Source organism: Rhinopithecus bieti, unplaced genomic scaffold (genome assembly GCF_001698545.2).
Source record: "Rhinopithecus bieti isolate Rb0 unplaced genomic scaffold, ASM169854v2 scaffold_5626, whole genome shotgun sequence".
Taxonomy (NCBI): domain Eukaryota; kingdom Metazoa; phylum Chordata; class Mammalia; order Primates; family Cercopithecidae; genus Rhinopithecus; species Rhinopithecus bieti.
Window position 1 is genome coordinate 9,373,104 of NW_016805666.1, and position 22,660 is coordinate 9,395,763.

Below are 22,660 nucleotides of genomic sequence, written 5' to 3' on the forward strand. Positions count from 1 at the left end.
TTTTTCTGTAGGGCAGAGGTATTGAACTTTGGTTATGGGTTAGACTCACCTAGAGAACAGTGAGGGAAAAAGTATCTGTGCCTCATCCCTGGGTCAGGAGTGACGCTAGGCAAAGGAATACTTTAAAGAACTTTGCTGTGATTGAAAAAAAAAAATCGTTCTATGGAGAATCTCAAACAAATGCAAAAGTAGAAAGCGGTATATTAATCTCTGGTGTACCTATCACCTGGGTTTCCATAATTATCAGCACATGACCAATCTTGTTTCAGCTGCTTCTCCGTTTTCCTCCCCTCCCCATACTAGATTTTTTTCGAAGCAATTCCTGAACGTGGTATTTCATTTGCAAATATTTTAGTATTTATCTCTAAATGATAAGAACTCGTTTTAATAATATAACCACACAACCATGATCACATTTCCAAGTGATTCTGATAAACAGGGGCCCAGAGAACAACTGCTCTGAACCTAGATGAACCAGTTCTTCACCCAGGACCTTTTGTACTGGAATCCCCTGAGGTGAATGACACACACAGATTTCTGGGGCAGCCCTTCCTACTGAATCAGAATGTCAACGGGAGGGGCCTGGGAGTTTGCTTTTTAACAGGCCAGTGAGCCACTGCTCCCCGCCACGACGTTTTTGCTTTTTGTTACTTTAAAAAATGTCAGGTAGGTTGGGCACGGTGGCTTACACCTGTAATCCCAGCACTTTGGGAGGCCAAGGCAGGTGGATCACTTGAGGCCAAGAGTTCAAGACCAGCCTGGCCAACATGGTGAAACCCCGTCTCTACTAAAAACACAAACATTAGCAGGGTGTGGTGGCGCATGCCTATAATCCCAGCTGCTTGGGAGCCAGAGGCACGAGAATCGCTTGAACCCGGGAGGCGGAGGTTGCAGTAAACTGAGGTTGCACCACAGCCCTCCAGTCTGGGTGAAAGAATGAGATGCTGTCTAAAAAAAAAAAGAAAGAAAGAAAGAAAAAAAAGTTCTAAGGGGGTGGCCTTTAAGGAGACAGGAATAAATCATCTAGTTCCACTAGGGATGTAACTGCCCAGTGGGTTCACCTTGCTTGCTGCCTAGACAGAACTGGTTTATCAAGACAGAGGAATTGCAATAGACAAAGAGTAATTCATGCAGAGGTGGCTGTGCAAGAGACCAGAGTTTTATTATTACTCAAATCAGTCTCTCCAAGCATTCAGGGATCAGTGTTTTTAAGGATAATTTGGTGGGTGGGAGAAGGCCAGTGAGAGAGTGTTGATTGGTTGGGCCGGAGACACAATCATGGGAAATTGAAGCTGTCCTCTTGCGCTGAGTCAGTTCCTGGGTCGGGGCCACAAGATCAGATGAGCCAGTTTATCCATCCGTGTGGTGCCAGCTGACCCATCAAGGTCAGGGTCTGCAAAATATCTCAAGCACTGACCTTAGGAGCAGTTTAGGGAGGGTCAGAATCTTGTAGCTTCCAGCTACATGACTGTAAATTATAGTTTATAATTTCTAATCTTGTGCCTAATTTGTTAGTCCTACAAAAACAGTCTAATCCCCAGGCAAGAAGGAGTTTTGTTTTGGGAAAGGTCTGCCATCTTTGTTTTAAACTGTAAACTATAGGCTGGGCGCGGTGGCTCACGCCTGTACTTTGGGAGGCTGAGGTGGGCGGATCACCTGAGGTCAGGAATTCGAGACCAGCCTGGCCAACATGACAAAACCCCATCTCTACTGAAAATACAAAAATTAGCTGGGCGTGGTGGCGGATGCCTGTAATCCCAACTACTTGGGAAGCTGAAGCAGGAGAATTGCTTGAACCCAGGAGATGGAGGTTGCAGCGAGCCAAGATCGTACTACTGCACTCTATCCTGGGTGACAAGAGTGAAACTCCATCTCAAAAAAATAAAACTATAAACTATAAACGGAGTTCCTCCCAAAGCTAGCTCAGCCCACAGCCAAGAATGAACAAGGACAGTTTGGAGGTTAGAAGCAACATGGAGCTGGTTAGGTCCGCTCTCTTTCTCTGTCTCAGTTTTTCGCAATGGCGGTTTCAATGACAGCTTCTCCTTTCTGCAGAGCCACACTGGGGGTCGTGGGAAAACAAAGTGATGCTCTTTGGATGGAGTCATTCATGAACTTCAGGTGTACCGACCACACTATCCTGCTCACTCAGGGCCATCCATACGCAGACTTAAAATCCAAAGAGACTCCTCTGTGGCAGTGCAAAAGGACAGGCGGTTACCTTGGCGGGTTTTCCTAGAGAACCCTCATTTCAGTCTAGTGAATTTAACGTTCTTTAAGAACATATTTTAATAATTTTTTTAAAAGCTTAATATGTTGAATAGGTGACATATTCACATGGTACAAAATTTGAATGGCAGGCTGGGTGCGGTAGCTCACGCCTGTAATCCAGCACTTTGGGAGACCGAGGCAGACGAATCACTTGAGGTCAGGAGTTCGAGACCAGCCTGGCCAATATGATGAAACCGTGTCTCTACTGAAAATACAAAAATTGGCCGGGCATGGTGGCTCAAGCTTGTAGTCCCAGCTACTCAAGAGGCTGAGGCAGGAGAATTGCTTGAACCCGGGAGGCGGAGGTTGCAGTGAGCTAAGATCGTGCCACTGCACTCCAGCCTAGGCAACAAGAGTGAAACTCTGTCTCAAAAACAAAGCAAAACAAAACAAAAAACAAAATTTGAATGCCGTAAAATGGTATACAGAAAAGGTAAGTCTATCTCCCATCTCTTTTCCCCCATTACCACCTGCTCATTCACCACTCCCTCCTCCACTTGTCATTACTGGGTTAATATTCGTTTAAAAACTAACAGGACCTCTGCTTCTGGGAAGATGGAGTAGATGTACTTTTCTCTATTCTTTCTGTTAAGTACAACTAAAAACCCTGGATATTACATAAATTATAAATAATTTAGTAAATATATAATATGTAAAATGCCTCTTAAAAGGCAGAGAAAAGAAGGCAGACCAGCTAAGAATCTCAGGACCCAAGAAACAGCACAGTGATGAATTCTCTAGGGTTTTTGTTTCTTATGTCCCAGATTTGGAGTCGAAGAAGCCGGCATCCCAGAAATGCCGGTAAGCTCAGATGCAAAAAGCCCCCCCAAAAATTTGCTCTCTCTAGCCAAATGACCAGCCTAGTAAGACGGAACATGTGGGTTTGTTCCAGGGATATAAGGATGGTTCGTTATTTGAAAATGAATCTCATCCACCAAATTAATGAACTAAAAGAAGAAAACTTACATAATGCTCTCTATCAATGCAGAAAACGCAAAATTTAGCACACATTTATGATTTCAAAATCTCAGGAAAATAGACATAGAGGGGAATTTCCTGAACTTGATACAGGGTATACACCATAAGCCTTCAGCTAACATACTTAAGGGTGAGACTGAATGCTTTGCCCCTAAGATGGGGAACAAACCAAGGATGTTAGTCTCACCACTTATCCAACATAATGCTATAATTTCTAGCCAGTGCAATAAGGTAAGAAATGGAAATAAGTCATATAGATAGGAAAAGAAGGAATAAGACTCACTATTTGCAGATTACATGATTGTGTACATAGAAGATCCTGAGGCATCCACAAAAAACTCTCTCAGAACTAATAAGTAAGTTTAGCAGGGTTACAAGATACAAGATAACACACAAAAATCGATTGCATTTTTGTATACTAGCAATGAACATATGGATATCAAATTTTTAAAAAATACCATTTTGGCCAGATGTGGAAGTTCATGCCTGTAATCCCAGCACTTTGGGAGGATGAAGTGGGAGGATCACTTGAGTCCAGGAGTTCAAGATCAACCTAGGCAACATGGTGAGACCCTGTCTCTGCAAAAAATACAAAAATTAGCTGAGCGTGGTGGTGCATGCCTGCAGTCCCAGCTACTGGGGAGGCTGAGGTGGGAAGATTGCTTGAGTGTGGCAGGCAGAGGTTGCAGTGAGCCGAGATCACGCTACTGCACTCCAGCCTAGGCAACAGAGTGAGACCCTGTCTCAAAAAATAAAATAAAATAAAACAAAACAATACCATTTGTAGTTGCTCAAAAAAAAGAGAGAAATAGGTGTAACAAACATGTTACACGTAACAAAGCATGTGTAGGATTTGTTTTTTGTTTTGTTTTGTTTTGTTTGGTTGGCTTTTTTTGAGACAGAGTTTCGCTCTTGTTGCCCAGGCTGTAGTGCAATGGTGTGATCTCAGCTCACTTTGACCTCCACCTTCTGGGTTCAAGCGATTCTCCTGCCTCAGCCTCCCGAGGAACTGGGATTACAGGCACCACCACCCCCCCCACCACCACCATGCCCGGCTGGTTTTTTGTATTTTTAGTAGAGTCAGGGTTTTACCATGTTGGCCAGGCTGGTCTCGAACTCCTGACCTCAGGTGATCCACCCGCCTCGGCCTCCCAAAGTTCTGGGATTACAGGCATGACCCACCATTCCCGGCTGCTTGTATAGGATTTAAATGCTGAGAACTACACAACACTGATGAAAGAAATCAAAGATCTATGTAAATGGAAACCCCATACTGTACTCAGGAATTGGAAGACTCAACAAACTAAGATGCCAACTTTCCCCAAATTGACACACAGGTTTAGCACACTTTCTATAAAAATCCCAGTCATATTTTTTATAGATAAAGACAAGATTACTCTAAAATTTATATGGAAAGGCAAAGGAAATAGAATAGCTAAAAGAATTTTGAAGAAGAAAAATAAAGTAGCAGCACATATATCAATGAATCAGAATAGAAAATCCAGAAATAGGCCCACCCAAATATGCGCAACCAGTTTTTGACAAAAGTGCAAAAGCAATTCAATGGAGGAAAGATAACGTTTTCAAAAAATGGCGCTGGAGCAAATGGACACAAAACTTAGACCTAGGTCTGACATCTTACACAAAAATTAATGGATCATAGACTTAAGATGTAAAACATAAAACTATAACCCTTTTTTTTTTTTTTTTGAGACAGGGTCTCCCTCTGTCCCCCAGGCCTGCAGTGCAGTGGCGCGATCTCAGCTCATTGCAACCTCCGCCTCCTGGGCTCAGTTGATCCTCTGGCCTCAGCCTTCCAAGTAGCTGGGACTTACAGGCGTGAGCTACCAGGCCTGACTAATTTTCATATTTTTTGCAGAGATGGGGCTTCGCCATGTTGCCCAGGCTGTTCTCGAACTCCTGAGCTCAAGCAATCTGCCCACGTCAGCCTCCCAAAGCGCTGGGATTACAGGCGTATACCACCGCACCCAGCCAAAACTATAAAACTTTTAGAAAAGAACATAGAAGAAAATCTTTGTGTTCTGGGGGCAAGGAGCTCTGAGACTTGACACCAAAAGCATGCCCCATAAAAGGAAAAATTAGATTTTATTTAGGGGTTAAGAGTTTAGACTCTGGACTCTCTCAGCCCTGGTTTTACTAGTTAGGTCTATCACTAACTACGTTGGGCATTTAAAACTCCTCTGTTGTCCCACGTGGTGCATGGGTGATTGTAGATGAGGACACACATCCTGAAGGCAGAAGTCGTTGGTTGGTGGCAGAGTCTGGGTTACAACCCCTGGTCTCCTGATTCCGAGTCCAGGTGAAACACTTCCCCCCTGCAGTCGACCCTGTTACAGAGGATAAAAAGGCACGTTATAGACGAGGAGAAAAATTTTGCCCACCACATATGTAACAAAGGACTAGCAGGTAGGACAACTGAAGAACTCTCAACGTTCAATGGGGTAGAAGAACAAACAATTCAATAGAATATTAGCAAAAGACATGAAGAGGCATTTTACCAAAACGTATGGTGCTATGATCTGAATATTTGTGTTCTCCTCAAATTCCTGTGTTGAAGTCCTAACCCCCAAGGTATTGGTACTAGGAGGTATAGGGGCTCTGGGAGGTGATTAGGTCATGAAGGTGGTGCCCTCATGAATGGGATTAGCGTCTTTATAAAAGAGACCTTTGCCAGGTGTGAGGTTACAGTGAGAAAACATCTGTCTGTGACGAAAGTGGGCCCTCACCAAACACCGTCTGCTGGCACTTTGCTCTTCAACTCCCCAGCTTCCAGAACTGTAAGGAACACAATTCTGTTGTTTATAAGCCACCCAGTCTATGGTATTTTGTTATAGCAGCCCAGACAGACTAAGACAGGTGACACATAAACATGAAAAGATGTTCAACATCATTAGCCATTAGGGAAACGCTGATTGAAACCACAGCGAAATATCATGCTACAGTTTTCAGCATGGCTAAACTAGAAAATAGTGACCCCACCAAATGCCGGCAAGGATATGGGGTAACTGGGTCGCTCAGACATTGCTACTGGGAGTGTAGAATGCTACAACCACTTTCATAAACAGTTTGTCAGTTTCTTAAAAAACGAAATCTGCAACTACCATATGACCCAGCAGTTGCACCCCGGGCGTCCATCCGAGAGAAATGAAAACTTAACGTTTGCGCAAAAACCTGTGTAGGAACGTTCAATCAGCTTTATTCATAATATGCCCAAATGGGAAACAACTCAGCCGTCCTTCAGTAGGTAAAATAGTTAAGCAAATTGTGACACCCCTGTGTCATGGAGCATTACCTAGCAATAAAAAAGAAGCAAATTATTGATACATAACAATCTGGGTGAATCTCCAGAGGATTATGTTGAATGAAAAATGTCAGCCCCTGAAGGATACATACTGTATGATTCCATTTACATAACATTCTTGAAATGCTAAAATTATAGAGATGGGGAACAGATTTGTGGTGGTTAAAGATGGTGTGGGGTGGGAAGAAAGTAGATGTGGCTATAAAAGGGTACCATGAAGGATTCTCGTGGTGATGGAAACTTCTGTATTTTTATTGTATCGGTGTCAATATCCTGGTTGTGATATGGTAATACAGTTTTGCAAGATGCTACCCTTAGAGGAAATTAGGTAAGATCTGGCATCTCTCTGTATTATTTTTTAATTGCATGTGAATCTACAATTATTTTAAAATAAAAAGTATGGTTGAAATAACTATCAGGAAGCTTAGCCTACTGGGGATTAAGACATCAAAATTGCAGAAGGCTTTAGCAAAGCTATGCTACTGCAAGGATAGTTCACACTTGAATTAGCTTGAAACATCACCTATCTATGTCACCTTAGAAAGCAGAAAATGGACCTTTGTTGGAGTGGGACACTGGATGGCCAGGGTTTGGCAGAGCCTGCCCAACAAAAATAGCTTCGAAATGGACTTTATTCTCAGGAAGGCTCTTCCTGGACAGTGGCAAACATAGCCATAGCAAATGCTGGCTCACTTTCTGTCAGCCAGCAACGCTGGTGGAAAGAGGGCCTCTTACTCAGTTGTACCAGCAAGCTGTCTCCAGGAGCCGGGGCTGGAGAGACAGCCAGTGCTGCTTTAGGCCAGTGTGGCTGAGGGTCTGTCTAGCTGCTTCTGCCCCAGGAACAAGGTCTGTCCTGGTACTCACGGCTTCCTTTTCTCTTGCAGACGCCCACTATTGCTTGGTTCTACCTCCTTTATCCCGACTGGCCGTCGGACTTATGCCGGTGCAGTGGAGCCGGTGAGTGGAAGCCCAGCTACCTGGGAGCCAGTTGGATGGTCAGAACCCTTTCCTCTGGGCCCCTGGGCCCTGAGCTACCCTCAGAGTGGGGCTTTAGTGTTTCCAGGACACTCGGAGCCACTTTCTCACTTAAACCTCCTCCAAAGCCCCTCATCAGTAATGAGCTCACATACCCCCATCCATGTGGGAAGGAATCAGTAATGAGGCACTCCAGCCCCTCCCAGCTAGGAAGGTATCGGTGGAGGCCTAGTGTGGAGCCAGAACTCCCAACCCCACCCAGCAAGTTAGGGGTTAAGAGTTTAGACCCTGGAGGTCTGGCGCAGTGGCTCACGCCTGTAATCCCAGCACTTTGGGAAGTTGAGGTGCGTGGATCATCTGAGGTAGGGAGTTTGAGACCAGCCTGGCCAACATGGAGAAACCCCATCTCTACTAAAAACACAAAATTAGCCGGGCGTGGTGGTGCATACCTATAATCCCAGCTACCCGGGAGGCTGAGGCAGGAGAATCACCTGAACCCAGAAGGTGAAGGTTTTGCGGTGAGCTGAGATCGCACCACTGTAATCCAGCCTGGGCAACAGCAGCCAAACTCCATCTCAAAAAAAAAAAAAAAAAAAAAGAAGAGTTTAGACTCTGGAATCTCTTAGCCCTGGTTTCTGTTCCAGCTCTATCACTAACTACATTGAGCATTTAAAAAAGACCACTGTTTCTCACATGTAGCATGGGGGCTTGTAGATGAGATTCTAAAGGCAGAAGTAATTTTCTCAAGCAGCATTGCTGGTTGGTGGCAGAGTCTGGGTTAGAACCTGGCCTTTCCACTATACCGTGGTGCTTCTCCAGACAGCAAGAACAAGGTAGGGAGGACCAGGCTGGGGCCACTCAGGAAGCACTAGCTCTCACTGCACAGAGGGTGGAGAGGCCCGGTCACTTTGCCCCTCCCCTGTACCCCTGGTTCCTAACATGGAATCTGACCTTGTAAAACAGGTTGGCAGCAAAGCTGTCCTGGTCACAGGCTGTGACTCTGGATTTGGGTTCTCGTTGGCCAAGCATCTACATTCAAAAGGCTTCCTTGTGTTTGCTGGCTGCTTGATGAAGGTAAGAGACAGTTATCTTCTTCACCATGGTCTTTTACACACAGTCATTGTTTTATAGTCTTTTAAAAATTCCTTTCCTAACAACTGGCTCACCTTTGCTTAAACCAGCCTGTCCATTTTCCACTGGCTTTGGTCCCACTTGTTCTTCATAGCTTTGTCCATCCATCATCCATGCATCCATCCATCCATCCTCTCATGCATCCATCATTTGTCAAATGCTATGATGTACCTGGCACTTTGCTAGGTGCAGTAGAAGAATGAGATCTTGTCCCTGCCCTGAAGTTGCTCCCTGTCAAGTGGTGAGGAGACAGCCATGCGTAGACACAGCTGAAGAATTAGAGTGAAGAAGATTCTCAGGGCTGTGCGAGAATGTTCGGTGAGACTGTATAGAAGGAAGGGATAGATGATGGCAGGCCAGAGGAAGTGACATTTGTTCTGGCCATGGCAAGTAAATAACGCTGCCATAGGTGGGGACTGGGAGGAGTTACCTGCTGGGCAGGGGGACTATCCTGAGCAGAGGCTTGAAAGCATGAGGCTCCTTTGGGACACATTGAGGAGAATTTAAGGGGCATGAAGGGAAGCACTGGGACCTGAGACTGCAAAAACAAACAGTGGGTAGGACTCCAGTTAGAGAGTTGTGTGCGCACCACCACCATCCACTTTCAGAATACTCCGTCACTCAGAATTCTCCCTCTCGACCACTGGGAGTTAGTCTCCACGTACACCTCTAGCCCTGAGTGGCCACTGATTTCTATTTCTTTAGGTTTGCATTTTCTGGACTTTTCATCTACATGGAATCATACAATACATAGCCTTTTGTGCCAGGCTTCTTGAACACTTACTGTAATGTTTTTGAGAGTCATCCATGTTGCAGAATGCATAAGTAGTTTGTTCCTTTGCATTGCTGAATGGTATTCTATTGTGTGCCTATACTATATATATATATATATTTTTTTTTTTAATTTAATATTTTTTTTTTTTGAGACAGAGTTTCACTTTGTCACCCAGGCTGGAGTGCAGTGAGTACAATCTCGGCTCACTGCAACCTCTGCCTCCCGGGTTCAAGTGATTCCCCTGCCTCAGCCTCCCGAGTAGCTGGGACTACAGGCATGAGCCACCAGGCTCACCTAATTTTTGTATTTTTATTAGAGACGGGGTTTCAACATCTTGGCCAGGCTGGTCTCAGACTCCTGACATCAGGTGATCCACCTGCCTTGGCCTCCCAAAGTGCTGGGGTTTCAGGTGTGAGCCACCGCGCCCTGCCACCTATACTGTATATATATGTGTGTTTATATACACACACACACATATATATATATATACATATATATATATATTTTTTTTTTGAGACAGAGTCTCGCTCTGTTGCCCAGGCTGGAGTGGAGTGGAGTGATCTCGGCTCACTATAAGCTCTGCCTTCCGGGTTCATGCCATTTTCCTGCCTCAGCCTCCCAAGTAGCTGGGACTACAGGCGCCCACCAACACATGCCCGGCTAACTTTTTGTATTTTTAGTAGAGATGGGGTTTCACCGTATTAGCCAGGATGGTCTCGATCTCCTGACCTCGTGATCCGCCCGCCTCAGTCTCCCAAAGTGCTGGGATTACAGGCGTGAGCCAGCGTGCCCAGCTATACTGTATTTTTAAAACATCCATTCACTAGTTGATGGATGTCTGGATAAAAATGTTTGGATTTTGGGTTATTGTGAATAATGATGCTGTGAACTTTCACACACAGGTCTCTCTGTAGATGTGTGTTTTCTACCTAGCTCCTTTTAATGAAATTTAGAAACCAAGATCTGGGCATCAGGTGGGCTCATTGCCAGTAGGGCTTGGGGCATTGCTCATCTTGCCCCTGTCAGTGGACAGAGCTACAAGATGTATATATATCATCACATGCAAGCACACACATGCACACACTCTATCTATAGCATACATATAAAGTCAGTGTAACCTTGTGATTTTATTTATTTATTCATAAAATCATAAGGTTATGTTGATCTACTCCAATTCAACACAAAGCATTCTTCCTTGCTTATCTCATTCCATATTTGTTTCCTCCTTCTCCTGCAGTTAGACCCTAATTCCTATTTCAATATCTTTACTCAATTGATTAGTCCTACAATACACACAACATAGTTTCAGAATTGCTACATTCATACCATTACAGACAGCAAAACTTACTAAGTAGATGTGTCGACTTGGATCCTCCAAGAAGTCAATGCCAAAATAGGGGTAGATGTGCAAGAGATTGATTAGGGAAATGCCTAGAATGTTTCGGGGGGAAGGGGCAGAAAAAGGCAGGGAAAACTTGTGATTGCAATACAGTGTGTGATAAGAAATCGCAAGGAAGGAAGATTAGGGAGGCAAAGCCTCAGACTGCAGTGTCTGTCGTCTGAGAGTCTTGGCTGGGACCTTGGGGAAGCCCCAAGAAAAGATTGTTTGTTAGAGGAGACCAGTGTTGGCCAGGAGTGGTCCTGCGATCCCTCCGTGTGCGGCCATTGGCTGAGGGCAGGCCAGGCACATGTGGTCGTGGCGTTCACGCCATGGCTGTGAAGTTGCAGGGGTTGTGATGGTGTAGCTGTCAACCGTTCCTGCAGCAGACTTCCCTGAAGGGAGGTCTACGTGGGGCACCTCCATGGTTGCCACAGTAGAGCTTATTTAGGATTTCGTTAAAGTATTTTTTGACTTTAAAGGTATGACTGAAGGTATGCAAAGCATTATTATTAGTTTTTCTAAGACGGAGTCTTGCTCTGTCGCCCCAGCAGGAGCTGGAGTGTAGTGGTACTATCTTGGCTCACTGCAACCTCTGCCTCCTGGGCTCAAGCAATTCTCTCGTCTCAGCCTCCCAAGTAGCTGGGACTACAGATGCCCGCCACCACGTCCAGCTAATTTTTGTATTTTTAATAGAGACAGGGTTTCACCATGTTGGCCAGGCTGGTCTCAAACTCCTGTCCTCAGGTGATCCACTCACCTTGGCCTCCTGAAGTGCTGGGATTACAGGCGTGAGCCACCACTCCTGGCCCAAAGCACTATTTTTAAAAGTTGCTTGTATTAATTTTTGTTTTCTTTATCACTATATTATTTATTTGAAATATAATGCCGTTTATTTGTGATCTGTTTTCCTTGTTGTTGACTCTTGTTGATACAATTTCATTTTTGAATATGTAAACCATTAGCAAGGCTGTAAAGTCAAAAATGATACAAATAGGTAAAATCAAAGTAGCGTTATTCCCTCACCTCCTATCTGTTCCACTCCATTCTTTCATTTTCCCCCATGTTACACAAGTGATTGCACATTGCATACACTCTTTGGTTTTCTAAAACATTAACAATGTATCTTGGAAATCAGTTTGTATGGCCCCACAGAGTCCGCATGGCCCCACAGAGTCCGCATGGCCCCACAGAGTCCGTATGACCCCACAGGGTCCGCATGGCCCCACAGGGTCCGCATGGCCCCACAGGGTCCGTATGACTTCACAGGGTCCGTATGACCTCACAGAGTCTGTATAACTTCACAGAGTTTGTATGGCCTCACAGAGATCTTTCTCACTTTGTTAACAGCTTTGAAGCACCCCACTGGTAATTTACTTCACCAAAATCTCCTGTAGATAAGCATTTAGGTGCTTTCAATATTTTGCAATTACAAGTAATGCCACAATGAATAACCTTGTAGTTTCGTTATTATTGGGGGGTTATCCCTTTTTTGTCTTTTTTTTGAGATGGAGTTTCACGCTTGTCGCCCAGGCTAGAGTGCAATGGCCCAGTGTTGGCTCACTGCAACCTCCACCTCCCGGGTTCAAGCAATTCTCCTGTCTCAGCCTCCCAAGTAGCTGGGATTACAGGTGTCCACCACCACACCTGCTAATTTTTGTATTTTTAGTAGAGAGGGGGCTTCACCATGTTGGTCAGGCTGGTCTCCAACTCCTGACTTCAGGCAATCCGCCGCCTCGGCCTCCCAAAGTGCTGGGATTACAGGCGTGAACCATTGCATCCAGCCATTGGGGGCTATCTTTAGAGTAAATTCCTGGGAGTGAGATTGCTCTTATCAGAGGGTAAATAAAATAAATTGTCACTTTAAAGATATTCCCAAATTTTCCATCATAGGGGTCATGTAATTTTACATTCCCTCCCGGAGTGTATGACTGCCTATTTCCACACAATTTCACCAACAGAGTATGCATCAAGCTGTTGGTTTTTGCCAGTCTGATAGGTGGGAAATGTACCTCAGTGTTGTTTTTATTGTATTTCTCTTCTGAGCGCGTACCCCTGTTCTTTAAGGACATGACCCAGAAGCTTCCCAGATATCAGCTGTGCTCTCATTCTCTTGGCCAGAACTTAGTCACATGGCCTTACCTGGCTGCAAGGAAGGCCGGAAAATGTAGTGAGTATTCTGAGACAATATGTACCTGGCCTAAAACATCAGGCATTCTACTGCTATAGAACAAGGACGAAGGGAAGTGTGAGCATTCAGGACAACTTGCTTTCTCTGTTCAGTGGGTGAGACATTCTTCTTTATTTTCAAGGCCGTAGGAACCCAGGGGAGGAATTTCCCATACTATGTTTGATATCTTTGTAATATTTGATACCTGTTCAATGTAAAATTTCAGTAATATAAACAAGTACAAGAAATTATGTATATTGACACGCTCTGAACATCCTTCCATCTGGATCAGAGAAGGTTTTTTTTTTCCTTTTCATCTTTACTTCTTTTGAATTGTGAAAGTGGTAAAACATATACATAATAACTTCAAATAATACAGAAGTATATTATGTAACAAAGTGAAGTCTTCCCAGTCTCTTGTTCCAAGGCAGCTTAAACGCAGGTATATACATTATTTGTGACTTTTGCTATTACAGGTTGAGTATCTCTTATCTGAAATGCTTGGGACCAGATGTGTTTTGGATTTTGGATTTTTCCAGATTTCGGAATATTTGCATTATACTCGCTCAGCATCTCTGATCTGAAAATCCAAAATCCAAAGTGCTCCAATGAGTATTTCCCTGGAGCATCATGTCAGCACTCAAAAAGTTTCAGATTTTGGAACATTTCAGATTTGGGATTATTGGATTAGAGATGCTCAACCTGTATTAACAAAGCCTTGGTGAGTCATGTTCCACGTACGTCTTTGCTTCCTTCCATTGGCGATTCTTGGGAACACTGTGTAGTTGTGAAAGTGCAAGTTGCAAAGGTGTGCAGGTTTTAGGTTTTGTTCAGATCCCCAAACCGCTCCCCTGAAAGGCTGTCGCACTCCTGACAGTGCTCGAGAGAACCTGTCTGGGGAGGGTTCTGGGGAATGGGTGTGGCATCCCCAGTGCTGGGTTCTTCTGCAGAATGTGGACCTGCCTCACCAGGTCCCAGCAAGAACCATGATGCCATAAAAATGTGTTAAAGTCCCTTGTCCAATGTTAGGCTTCTGTGCCATTGTGCTGGCTTGTCCAGTGACATGGGGAGCTACACTCACATTCCACAGCACAGGGCAGAGGCTGCTCAGTGCTGCAGAAGACTCTTCAAAAGGGCCTTGGGTTCTCGTCCCAGATTGACCACTAACCCCGGAAGGGGGCAAACATGTCTCCTCCCTGGGCCTCAGTTTCCTCTTATTTACACCAATAGGGTTGGACTGGCAGTCTTAGGTCCTTCCACTCCTACAACAGTGATTCTAGAATTGGTGGACTGGTATTTTGAGGAAAGTACCAGACAAGCTCATTGGCAGGTTATGTCTGTTGGTATCTACCTCTTGAGCCATTCCATCTGCTATCTCAGATCAGTCAGGCAAGTCAGAAAGCAGTTAGCACCACCAGAGACTTTGGATAAGGCACCATGGGGGTTGAAAGGGGGAATCTGTTTCTAGCCTGATTCTGTAGTGTTAGCCCCACGATGGATTCTGGCCACATCTGTACCTAAACACTCGGTCTGCTCTTGTTCAGAATTAGTGTTCCTCTTCTGTCTCATATCTCATTGCCTTGGGCCAACTCAAGGACTTAGCTCCAGCAGATGTCTGCCACCTCCTACGTCACTGGCTCCACGCTCTCTCCTGGGTCATTTCAGCACATACGCGCGCGCGCACACACACACACACTCACTCATACACACAGACCTACACCACCATATCCTGTGTGCATTACCTCCCCACATCTCTGCTCCTTGTTGCAGAAAAGCACCCCCAGAGGGGGTGCAACACACCTGGATCAGGCTTTGCCCCATCACGCTGTTTATGTACTTGTTTATTTATTCAGCAGATGTTTACTGAGCACCTAAGATAAGCTGCCAGTGTTTCCTGTTGGAGATACAGCATATAACAACTCAGTGAAAAGTTCCTGCCCTTGTGTAGCTTAGATTCCAAGGGGGGATGATAGACAAGGAATAAGATGAGTAAATTGCTTCTCCAAAGGCAGGTAAAAGCAGTAGAGAAAAATAAAGCAGGAAAAGAAGATACAGCATGAATGTGGTAGATGGGGTGTCAGATTTTCAAGAGGGAGGAAAGAAGGTAAATTTACCAAGAAGGTAAATTGGAGCTCCCTCATCCAAAGGAGGTGTGGGAGCGAGTGTCACAGAAACCAAGGAGGTGTGGGAGCGAGTGTCACAGAAATCCAGGGGAAGAGGGACAGCCCAGTACAAAGCCCCAGGAGGGAGTGTGCAGGGTGTGCCTGAGAAACAGCACAAAGACCCTGTGGGTGAAGCAGAATGAGCGGGGAGTAGCGTGAAGTGAGGGGCACGGGAGCAGATCTTGTATCAGCACAGGGAAGGCTTAATGAGAGGTGGCATCTCACCACCATCTGGAAGGATGAACGGGAGCTCCCTGTGAAATGGGGGCAGGTGGCATATGAGGCACTGCCAGTAGTTTGAGGTGGCCAAAGCCCAGTGCCCTGGTGAGCTGGGAAAAGAAGGCAGGACCAGACCAGGAAGGTCCCTGAGTGCCTCTGACCCAGCTTTTGTCAAGGATACCAACAGCCCCCATTTTCCCAAATCCACTGGCCACTTCCCAGACCACATCATGCTCAACCCAGCAGCAGCTTTTGACCAAATAAACCACCCTTGCCCGTAACACTTTGTTTCTTGACTCCATGCTCTCAGGGTTCTTCCCGTCTGCTTGCTAGCTCCTCCTCCTGCCCATCCTGTGAACATTACGGTGCCCAGGCTCGCTCCCCTCTGAAGTGTTTCTAACACATGTGATGAGATGCTGACATATAACATGTGTTGAGCATCCTCATGTTCTTCCCTGAGGTGCTAAACCACCTTAACATGTATGCTAGAGACTGAAACCTTTTTGCCAGAATCAGCTCATTGGCTGCCTCAGTGTTATAAGAAATGGAGGTAGAAGAGGTTGAGTGGCTGGAAAGCGTTGTTAGTGTGCTGATATTTTCCCTCTGATGGCAAGTAAAACGAGGTGGGCTTCATGTGAATGCCTTGGAGAGCTTCTGGACTTCTCCAAGCTCTGGAACTCCCCAGAGAGCTTCTTGGCTTACCATGTGTGCCCTGGAGTCTGGAGGCCACAGAATGTGATGCTAATGTCTACCAGAAGAAGTCTAAAGGCCCGAGATTGAGGTAGGAGTGGCTGGTCTGGGAGCAGAGCACGGAGAGCTGGTGGGGAGACGGCTGTCCTTCTACCCGGGCAGGTAACAGTTGCCTGGCCCTGTGTGGACAATAGAGAGAGCTGCTTGGAGTCACCTTAAGGGTAACCATCCAGTGAGCTGGCTAGGAGGATCCACGTGGCCCCAGCCAGAAGCAGGTACATCACCGAGGCCAGGGGCTGAGGGAGCAGATGCCCGCTTGGGGAGGCTCGCTGCCCTGCCTCTGGAGTGGCGGTCGGAGGTCTCCAGGGCAGAATATTTGTGGACTCTGCAGAAGCACCCCAAGAAGGAATAGCTGGCTTTTGTGCACCTGCCGTCTCAGGGGCAGCAACAACAGACAACAGCCAGCCTCAGATGACTACAGTCTTCCCCCTAATTTTCTGCCCCTGGATCCAACCTTGGAAGGATCAGAAATTAAGACTAGGAGGGGAGGAGGAGCTAGAAAACGGTGAGAAAGACAACCTCCACCAGCACCTACTTCCTGCAGCCCTCAGGGCCGGGCAGGGGAAAGCTTTACCTTGCATACAAGTTTGGGAGTTTGGGTTTTCAAACCGGGCTGGGCTGGAATTATTTGCTTACGAGACTGAACAGGATTCTTCATGCCAAAACAAAGAGGCTCTCTGTCCACTGTCTGAGAATGAGTGGAAAACCTGTAAGACTTGCCTGAAATTTCATCCAGGGCTGGAAAAAATAGCTTACAGGTGAGGTTGAAAGGGACAGTAAGATTAAAGAAGTGGGTTTATCAATAAGCCGGTTGCACAGGCACCAACACAACGGAACCAAAAGCTTGTCCCTGAGTAGCCGGACAGAGATGAACAGAGACTCCAGAGACCTGCAGAGGGAGCACAGAGACCTGCAGAGGGAGCACAGAAACCCCGGGGCCAGGGAGGTGGCATGGCCCAAGGGGCAGTCTTGGTCTGAGGACAGGTAGACCCTGAAGGCGATGGGTCAACAGAGTGCAGCCAGCAGGCTGAGGGTGGTTGGGAAGGTTTCCCTGAATAACTGGGGACACACTGGTAGTTTCTCTCCCTGTTGGTGTGGTTGTCAGGAGCAGGGTGTGGAGGCTGCCCAAAGGCAAATGAGGGTTCCTGGGGGCCTGTCAGGTAAAGACAGGAGGGTAGCACTGCTCTCCTGGGGAGCCTGAACGCTAAGCCTGAAGCCATGGGCAGTGAGAGTAATCCCCTAGTTTCCTCTGAAAGAAGACTCTTCACTGTCAAACTGCCAAATTAAGAGTTTACATGGGCAACCTGACTTGGAGTTGGGGGGGGGGGGGGGTCCCCTGAGGACTGCAGGGACCTTGTGATGCTGTCTGGGGCACTGGAGAGGTCTTGTATAGGGGTCTGAGAAGAGCTGAATGATAGCAACAGGGTTAACCAAGTCCCAAGAGGAAGGACATTTAGATGCCTCTTGTGCATTTCAGCTAGAATCCCCCTTCCCGAGGTTCAGACCATGTGAGCTCCACTCCAAGGGGCATTTGAAGAGCCACCAGATGGAAGACTGTATTAAAGCAAGACACGTGTTTTCCTGGCACCTGTGTGCCACCTGTGGAAGAGTGGGGTTTGCAGGCACCACATCATCGCACCCTAGACTTGAAGATGGCATTAGTTCTTTCTTGGTGGAGTCCTCTGTGGGAATGACAGCATGAGCTCCAGGCCCATCTGTCCTGTGTTGAGACACACATGCCTGTGTCTTGTTTGGGAAGCTCGGCACATCTAGGGGATTTCAGAGTCAAACTTTAGACCCACCGAGCCTCCAGCCTGGCTGCTCGGTCCAGAGGCCTCCCTGGTGCCAGGCCTCTGCAGAGACTCAGTGGGTCATGTCGCTTTTTCAAAGGGCCACTGGGGAGGCTTCCTTTCAATGGAAAACCAGGCTGTGCAGATGACAGTCAAGGAAAGGAAGGGGTGTTAGGGGAGATCAGACCGATCTCCTGTCCAATGCCTGGATTGTCTCTGTACCACATTTCCCACACCCCACCCTCAAGCATGCCCCCAACCCCCAAACATCCCTCCTACCTCCAAACAACCCCCCACCTACACTCATGGCCTAAACACCTCCAGGCAGCCCATGCCATCTCCAGACTGTGAACATCACACCTCATTTTGAGCTGAACTTGACTTCTTGGTCCTGGCTCTGTTCTCCGTGGCTGCATGGAACAAGTTGGCTCCCTCAGTCATGCTCCACTCAAGTTTTCTCTCCGGGGTGACTATGTCCAGCACCTCCGGCCCCATTGGGCAGTCCCTTCACCATTTCCTCCTCTGCCCTCTGAAATTGCATGATGCAATTTCTCCTTTCCTGGGGTTAGGGTTCTTCCGGTTGAAAGCATTCAGAAGGCTCAGCCTACCCAGTAGAGAACTTTGCACCCCTGACATCCACTGACCATCCTAGGCTTTCCACCCTTGCCTGCGCTTGGGATGTTTGCTGCGGTAGCAGCTGTGTGTGCCATGGGCAAGCCCTTGGCTGGAGAGTGGGCATTTCTCTACCCCTTTATTCTTGGCAGCTAGTCCTGTCCTCTTATAAGAGGCATCACTATGCCATGCACCACTCAGGAAAATCACTGCCAATTAAGTCACTGATGACCAACTCTGTTTAATTTTCACATCGAGTGTAGGTCATGCCTATCGTGAAAGAAACCGTGTTTCATAGAATAGGATGAAATATGACAATACAGCCTGCCTCGTGACACGAGGGTTCACCTGACAAAGCACATCAGCACTGAGCACAGTGCTCAGGACAGTGGACACCCAGGAAATGCCGTCTGCTTAGATGAAAGCCCCCCGGCAGCTCAGCAATGCCCACCGGCAGACCCCTGCCCACCTCACCTCTCCAGCCCCGTGTCCACCACTTCCTTATGTGTCTGCACTGCCTGCAACCGATGGCTTATGGTGGTGGTCTCTCATCTCTTCCCGCAGTGCCCCGTCCCCATCGGCCCCCTCTTTCGAATGTCCTCAGCTGTCTCTGCCTTTGGAAGGTCTCCCCTGCCCGTCCCTCCTGTGTCCCTCCCACCTCCCGCGAGTTTCCACACAGCACACAGTCACCGTGTTGCTTATGTACCCTTCACTGGTCTCCTTCCCTAGAACATGACTCTGGGAACAGGGGCTGAATTATCGATCTTGACCTCCAGTTCCTAGCACGGTGCCAGAGCACGATAGGGGCCCAAGAAATGTTTGCCGCGCGAGTGACACCTTTCTCGTGTTCAGCAGTACCTGAATTTGTGTGGTGCTTTAGACTCTAACAGGCTTCTTACAAATCCACTTCCTTACTCCATTAATCTGAGCAGGTCAGGACAGGTGGTGATGTTCCTGTTTTACAGCCAGAAAAAAATGGACCCCTGTTAGGGGACACCCCTGAGTGCACAGAGCCTGCTCAGTGACTGAGCTGGGATTAGAGGCTGGCTCTGGCCTCTTACCAGTTTGGAGCTGATGGGCCCTTGGCTTAGAAAGGAGGTGGCAAACTGGCAGCCTGCTGGTCCTATGTGGCCTGTGGACGTGCTCTGGCCCACACAGTGTTTTATTTTGTTTTGTTTTTTTAATGTGCCTAAGTTGCCAACACTTAAAAGAATTAAGAGATTTCCCAATTACTAGCTTAAAAATGTAAGCATCTGGCAACCCTGGGCTTGCATCCCCACATGGGTAATTCCTGACATGTCCTGTACTCCCCAGGGCCCCCACCTGCCCCACGTAAGTTTGCAACCCCTGCTTGGAGAAAGAATCCTGCCGTGAGGCCTTGGGGGCCGGCTCTCCATCCTATTCATGGTGTGTCTGTGGCATATAGCTCGGTGCTTGATAGGTCAGCAGTGCTCAGATTAAAAAGAACCGCACGCTGGTGGGCCAGGCCTGGTCAGGCCTCCAGAGAATCCCGTGGGCAGTTGCCAACATGCCTGAGGCTTTGGCTGGGACTTGAGGCCAGCTCCTGCCTTGGCAGGGGTCCTCAGGGTCTGCCTCAGGGTGGGAAGGAAAGAGGTAGAAACAGCTCTTCTCTCCTCCCCAGGACAAAGGCCATGATGGGGTCAAGGAGCTGGACAGCCTAAACAGTGACCGATTGAGAACCGTCCAGCTCAACGTCTGCAGCAGTGAAGAGGTGGAGAAAGTGGTGGAGATCGTCCGCTCGAGCCTGAAGGACCCTGAGAAAGGTCAGGCGCCCCTTTGGGCGGCAGGGGTTGTATGTGCAGCCATTCCAAGGGGCGCTTGCTAAACATCACCTTCCATTGGCTGGCATCCTGCCACCGCACTCCTTTCCTTATTGTTTAGAATCTTCCTCCTGCACGGTAGGAGGAAGGGGATTACACTAAACACACCCATGCAATAGGGCAATGGAAAAATACAGTCAGGAGGTGATTTCAGAGTTCATGGAGTGCTGGGTGGCTATGCACTGATTCAGGTCAGTTCAGCCAACGCCCAGTGATGCCCTCTCTGGCCCAGGAGCTGGGTTGGATGCCAGGGACACAAAGCTGGTCAAGGCACGGTGTGTCCCCAGGACCTCATAGTTCAGCCGAGGGACCGAGTTCAAAATCAAGGAGCCATAGAGAGAGGCAGAGCAGCACAGGAAAGAGGGGTCCGTCCAGCCGTGGGGGTGCAGCGGAAACAGGCCGGTTAAGGCAGATTGTGGCAGAGAGCAGAGATGGTCGTTCCAAGAGGAGGGGAGAGCAGGAACCACAGCTGGGAGCAGCACAGGGAGGGTAGTGGGGGCTGTTTGTCAGGCAGTGGTATTAGCCCAGCACCTCAACATGAGCCATGGGTCAGGTCACGTGGAGGGGGTGGCGGCAAAGGAGGGTGGGGAGGGAGGTCTTGGATCCCAGGTGAGGGAGCTTGGCCGGTCTCCTGACCGCACTGGGGAGCCACTGAAGGGGTCATCCTGAGGGAATGGCCTGGTCATTGTGAGACTTGTGAGGCTCCCTCTGAGGACGGCAGTGGCAGTGTGCAGCTGGATTGAACGGGGGAGTTAAGCGTGGGTTCCAGGGTCTGGAGCTAGGGTGGTAGGTGATGGGAAACAGGAAGGGTCAGGTGTGAGGAGTATTGGGAAGGCGAAGCTGGCTGGACGTGGTGACTTGGATGTGGGGATGAGGTGAGACGTGAAGTCTCTGTCCTGGACACCTGGTGCCCGCCCTGCAGGAGCAGGTTGGGAGATAGTCCTGGACACCTGGTGCCCCGCCCTGCAGGAGCAGGTTGGGAGATAGTCCTGGACACCTGGTGCCCGCACTGCAGGAGCAGGTTGGGAGATAGTCCTGGACACCTGGTGCCCCCCCTGCAGGAACAGGTTGGAAGATAGTCCTGGACACCTGCTGTCCCGCCCTGCAGGAGCAGGTTGGGAGATAGGCAGATACCCAAGCGCCCATCCTGAGGGAATGTCCAGGCTGGAAGAGCCGGTGCCCACGGCAGGAGGTGACACTGGGAGTCGGGGAGATGCACAGAGGGACCCCGGGAATGTGAGTGTTTGGGGATTAGAGGACGGGGAGAGACAGCTGTCAGAGAGGTTGGATACAGTGCTCCAGAAGCTAAACAACAGAAAGTTTGGGGGAGGGGGCAGTACCAGTAGCCAACAGGGTCAAAAGCTACAGAAAGTTCTAGTGGCATAAGGACTAAAATATCCTTCCCGTTCAGCCAGTGGAGGGCCTTGGTGGGAGGAGCTCTGCCTCCAACCACAGGAGTGCCATTCACGTAGAATACAGCAGTGGAAGATGGAGCTCCCTGGAGCCGGCCACCTAGCAGCATCTGGAGAAGCGAATCTATGACGTTTACCTTTGAGCTCCCTGACAGCCCAGGCAGAAAAAGGATGCCTCATTCAGGCGTCTGCTTTCCCTCAGAATGGGGTGGGGCAGCTCTCAGGTGCTGGGGAAGGAGGAGGAAAGGGCAGTAGTGACCAGATCTCATGCTGGGAGCTCTGCTGAGCCTGTATCAGCCAGAGAGGGATGTGCTCTCTCAGAGCAGCTGCCTCAGAGGCTGCGTGTGTGGCTATCGGTGACGCTGCTGCTGCTGTGCCTGTCAGTGATGTGCCGCCTCATCAGACCACTGTCCCTCCCATCCTCCCAGCAAGCCATTCACAGGCCCCTCTGTTCTCTGTTCTCACGGAACATCTGTTTAAGAATTAACAGGCAGAGCCCGCGCTCCTGTCCCATTAAGAAAAGGCAGGATGGGTCCCGCTGGGATGATTACCAGCTCAGAACGTGCAGCCTGCTTCGCCGCTCCCTGGCGGTAAATTCTCCCTCCCACCTTCCCTGGGAAGCAGCTATATTGCCTTCATAAACTACTGGGCAGGAAAACAGCTGCATCAGCGTCATAAAGCCATTTGATTATAGTGTGGGTTTTGTGGTGATTTAAAATGACCAGGGAAAGGCATCATCACCGGAGACCCGAGCAGAGAATGCACCAGGCAGGGCTGCTCAGGCTGGCGGTCCTTGTCCCCTGCCTCTGGGGCAGAACCACTTCCGCTCTGTGTACTGGACTGGCCCGGTAGCCTAACCTGCAAGGCAGGGCGG

At 48.2% G+C, this 22,660-nt stretch overlaps 1 protein-coding gene across 6 annotated transcripts in view; it reads left to right on the plus strand.

Moving 5' to 3' along the window:
- Window positions 1–22,660, plus strand: part of BDH1 (3-hydroxybutyrate dehydrogenase 1) — a 69,298-nt gene that overhangs the window by 35,805 nt on the left and 10,833 nt on the right. For all 6 annotated transcript variants that reach the window (XM_017873489.1, XM_017873487.1, XM_017873490.1 and 3 more), the window contains 3 exons: window positions 7,456–7,528; window positions 8,510–8,620; window positions 20,176–20,317. In XM_017873489.1, the coding sequence (XP_017728978.1) occupies window positions 7,456–7,528; window positions 8,510–8,620; window positions 20,176–20,317 (326 nt within the window). The remainder of the gene's footprint in view (window positions 1–7,455; window positions 7,529–8,509; window positions 8,621–20,175; window positions 20,318–22,660) is intronic.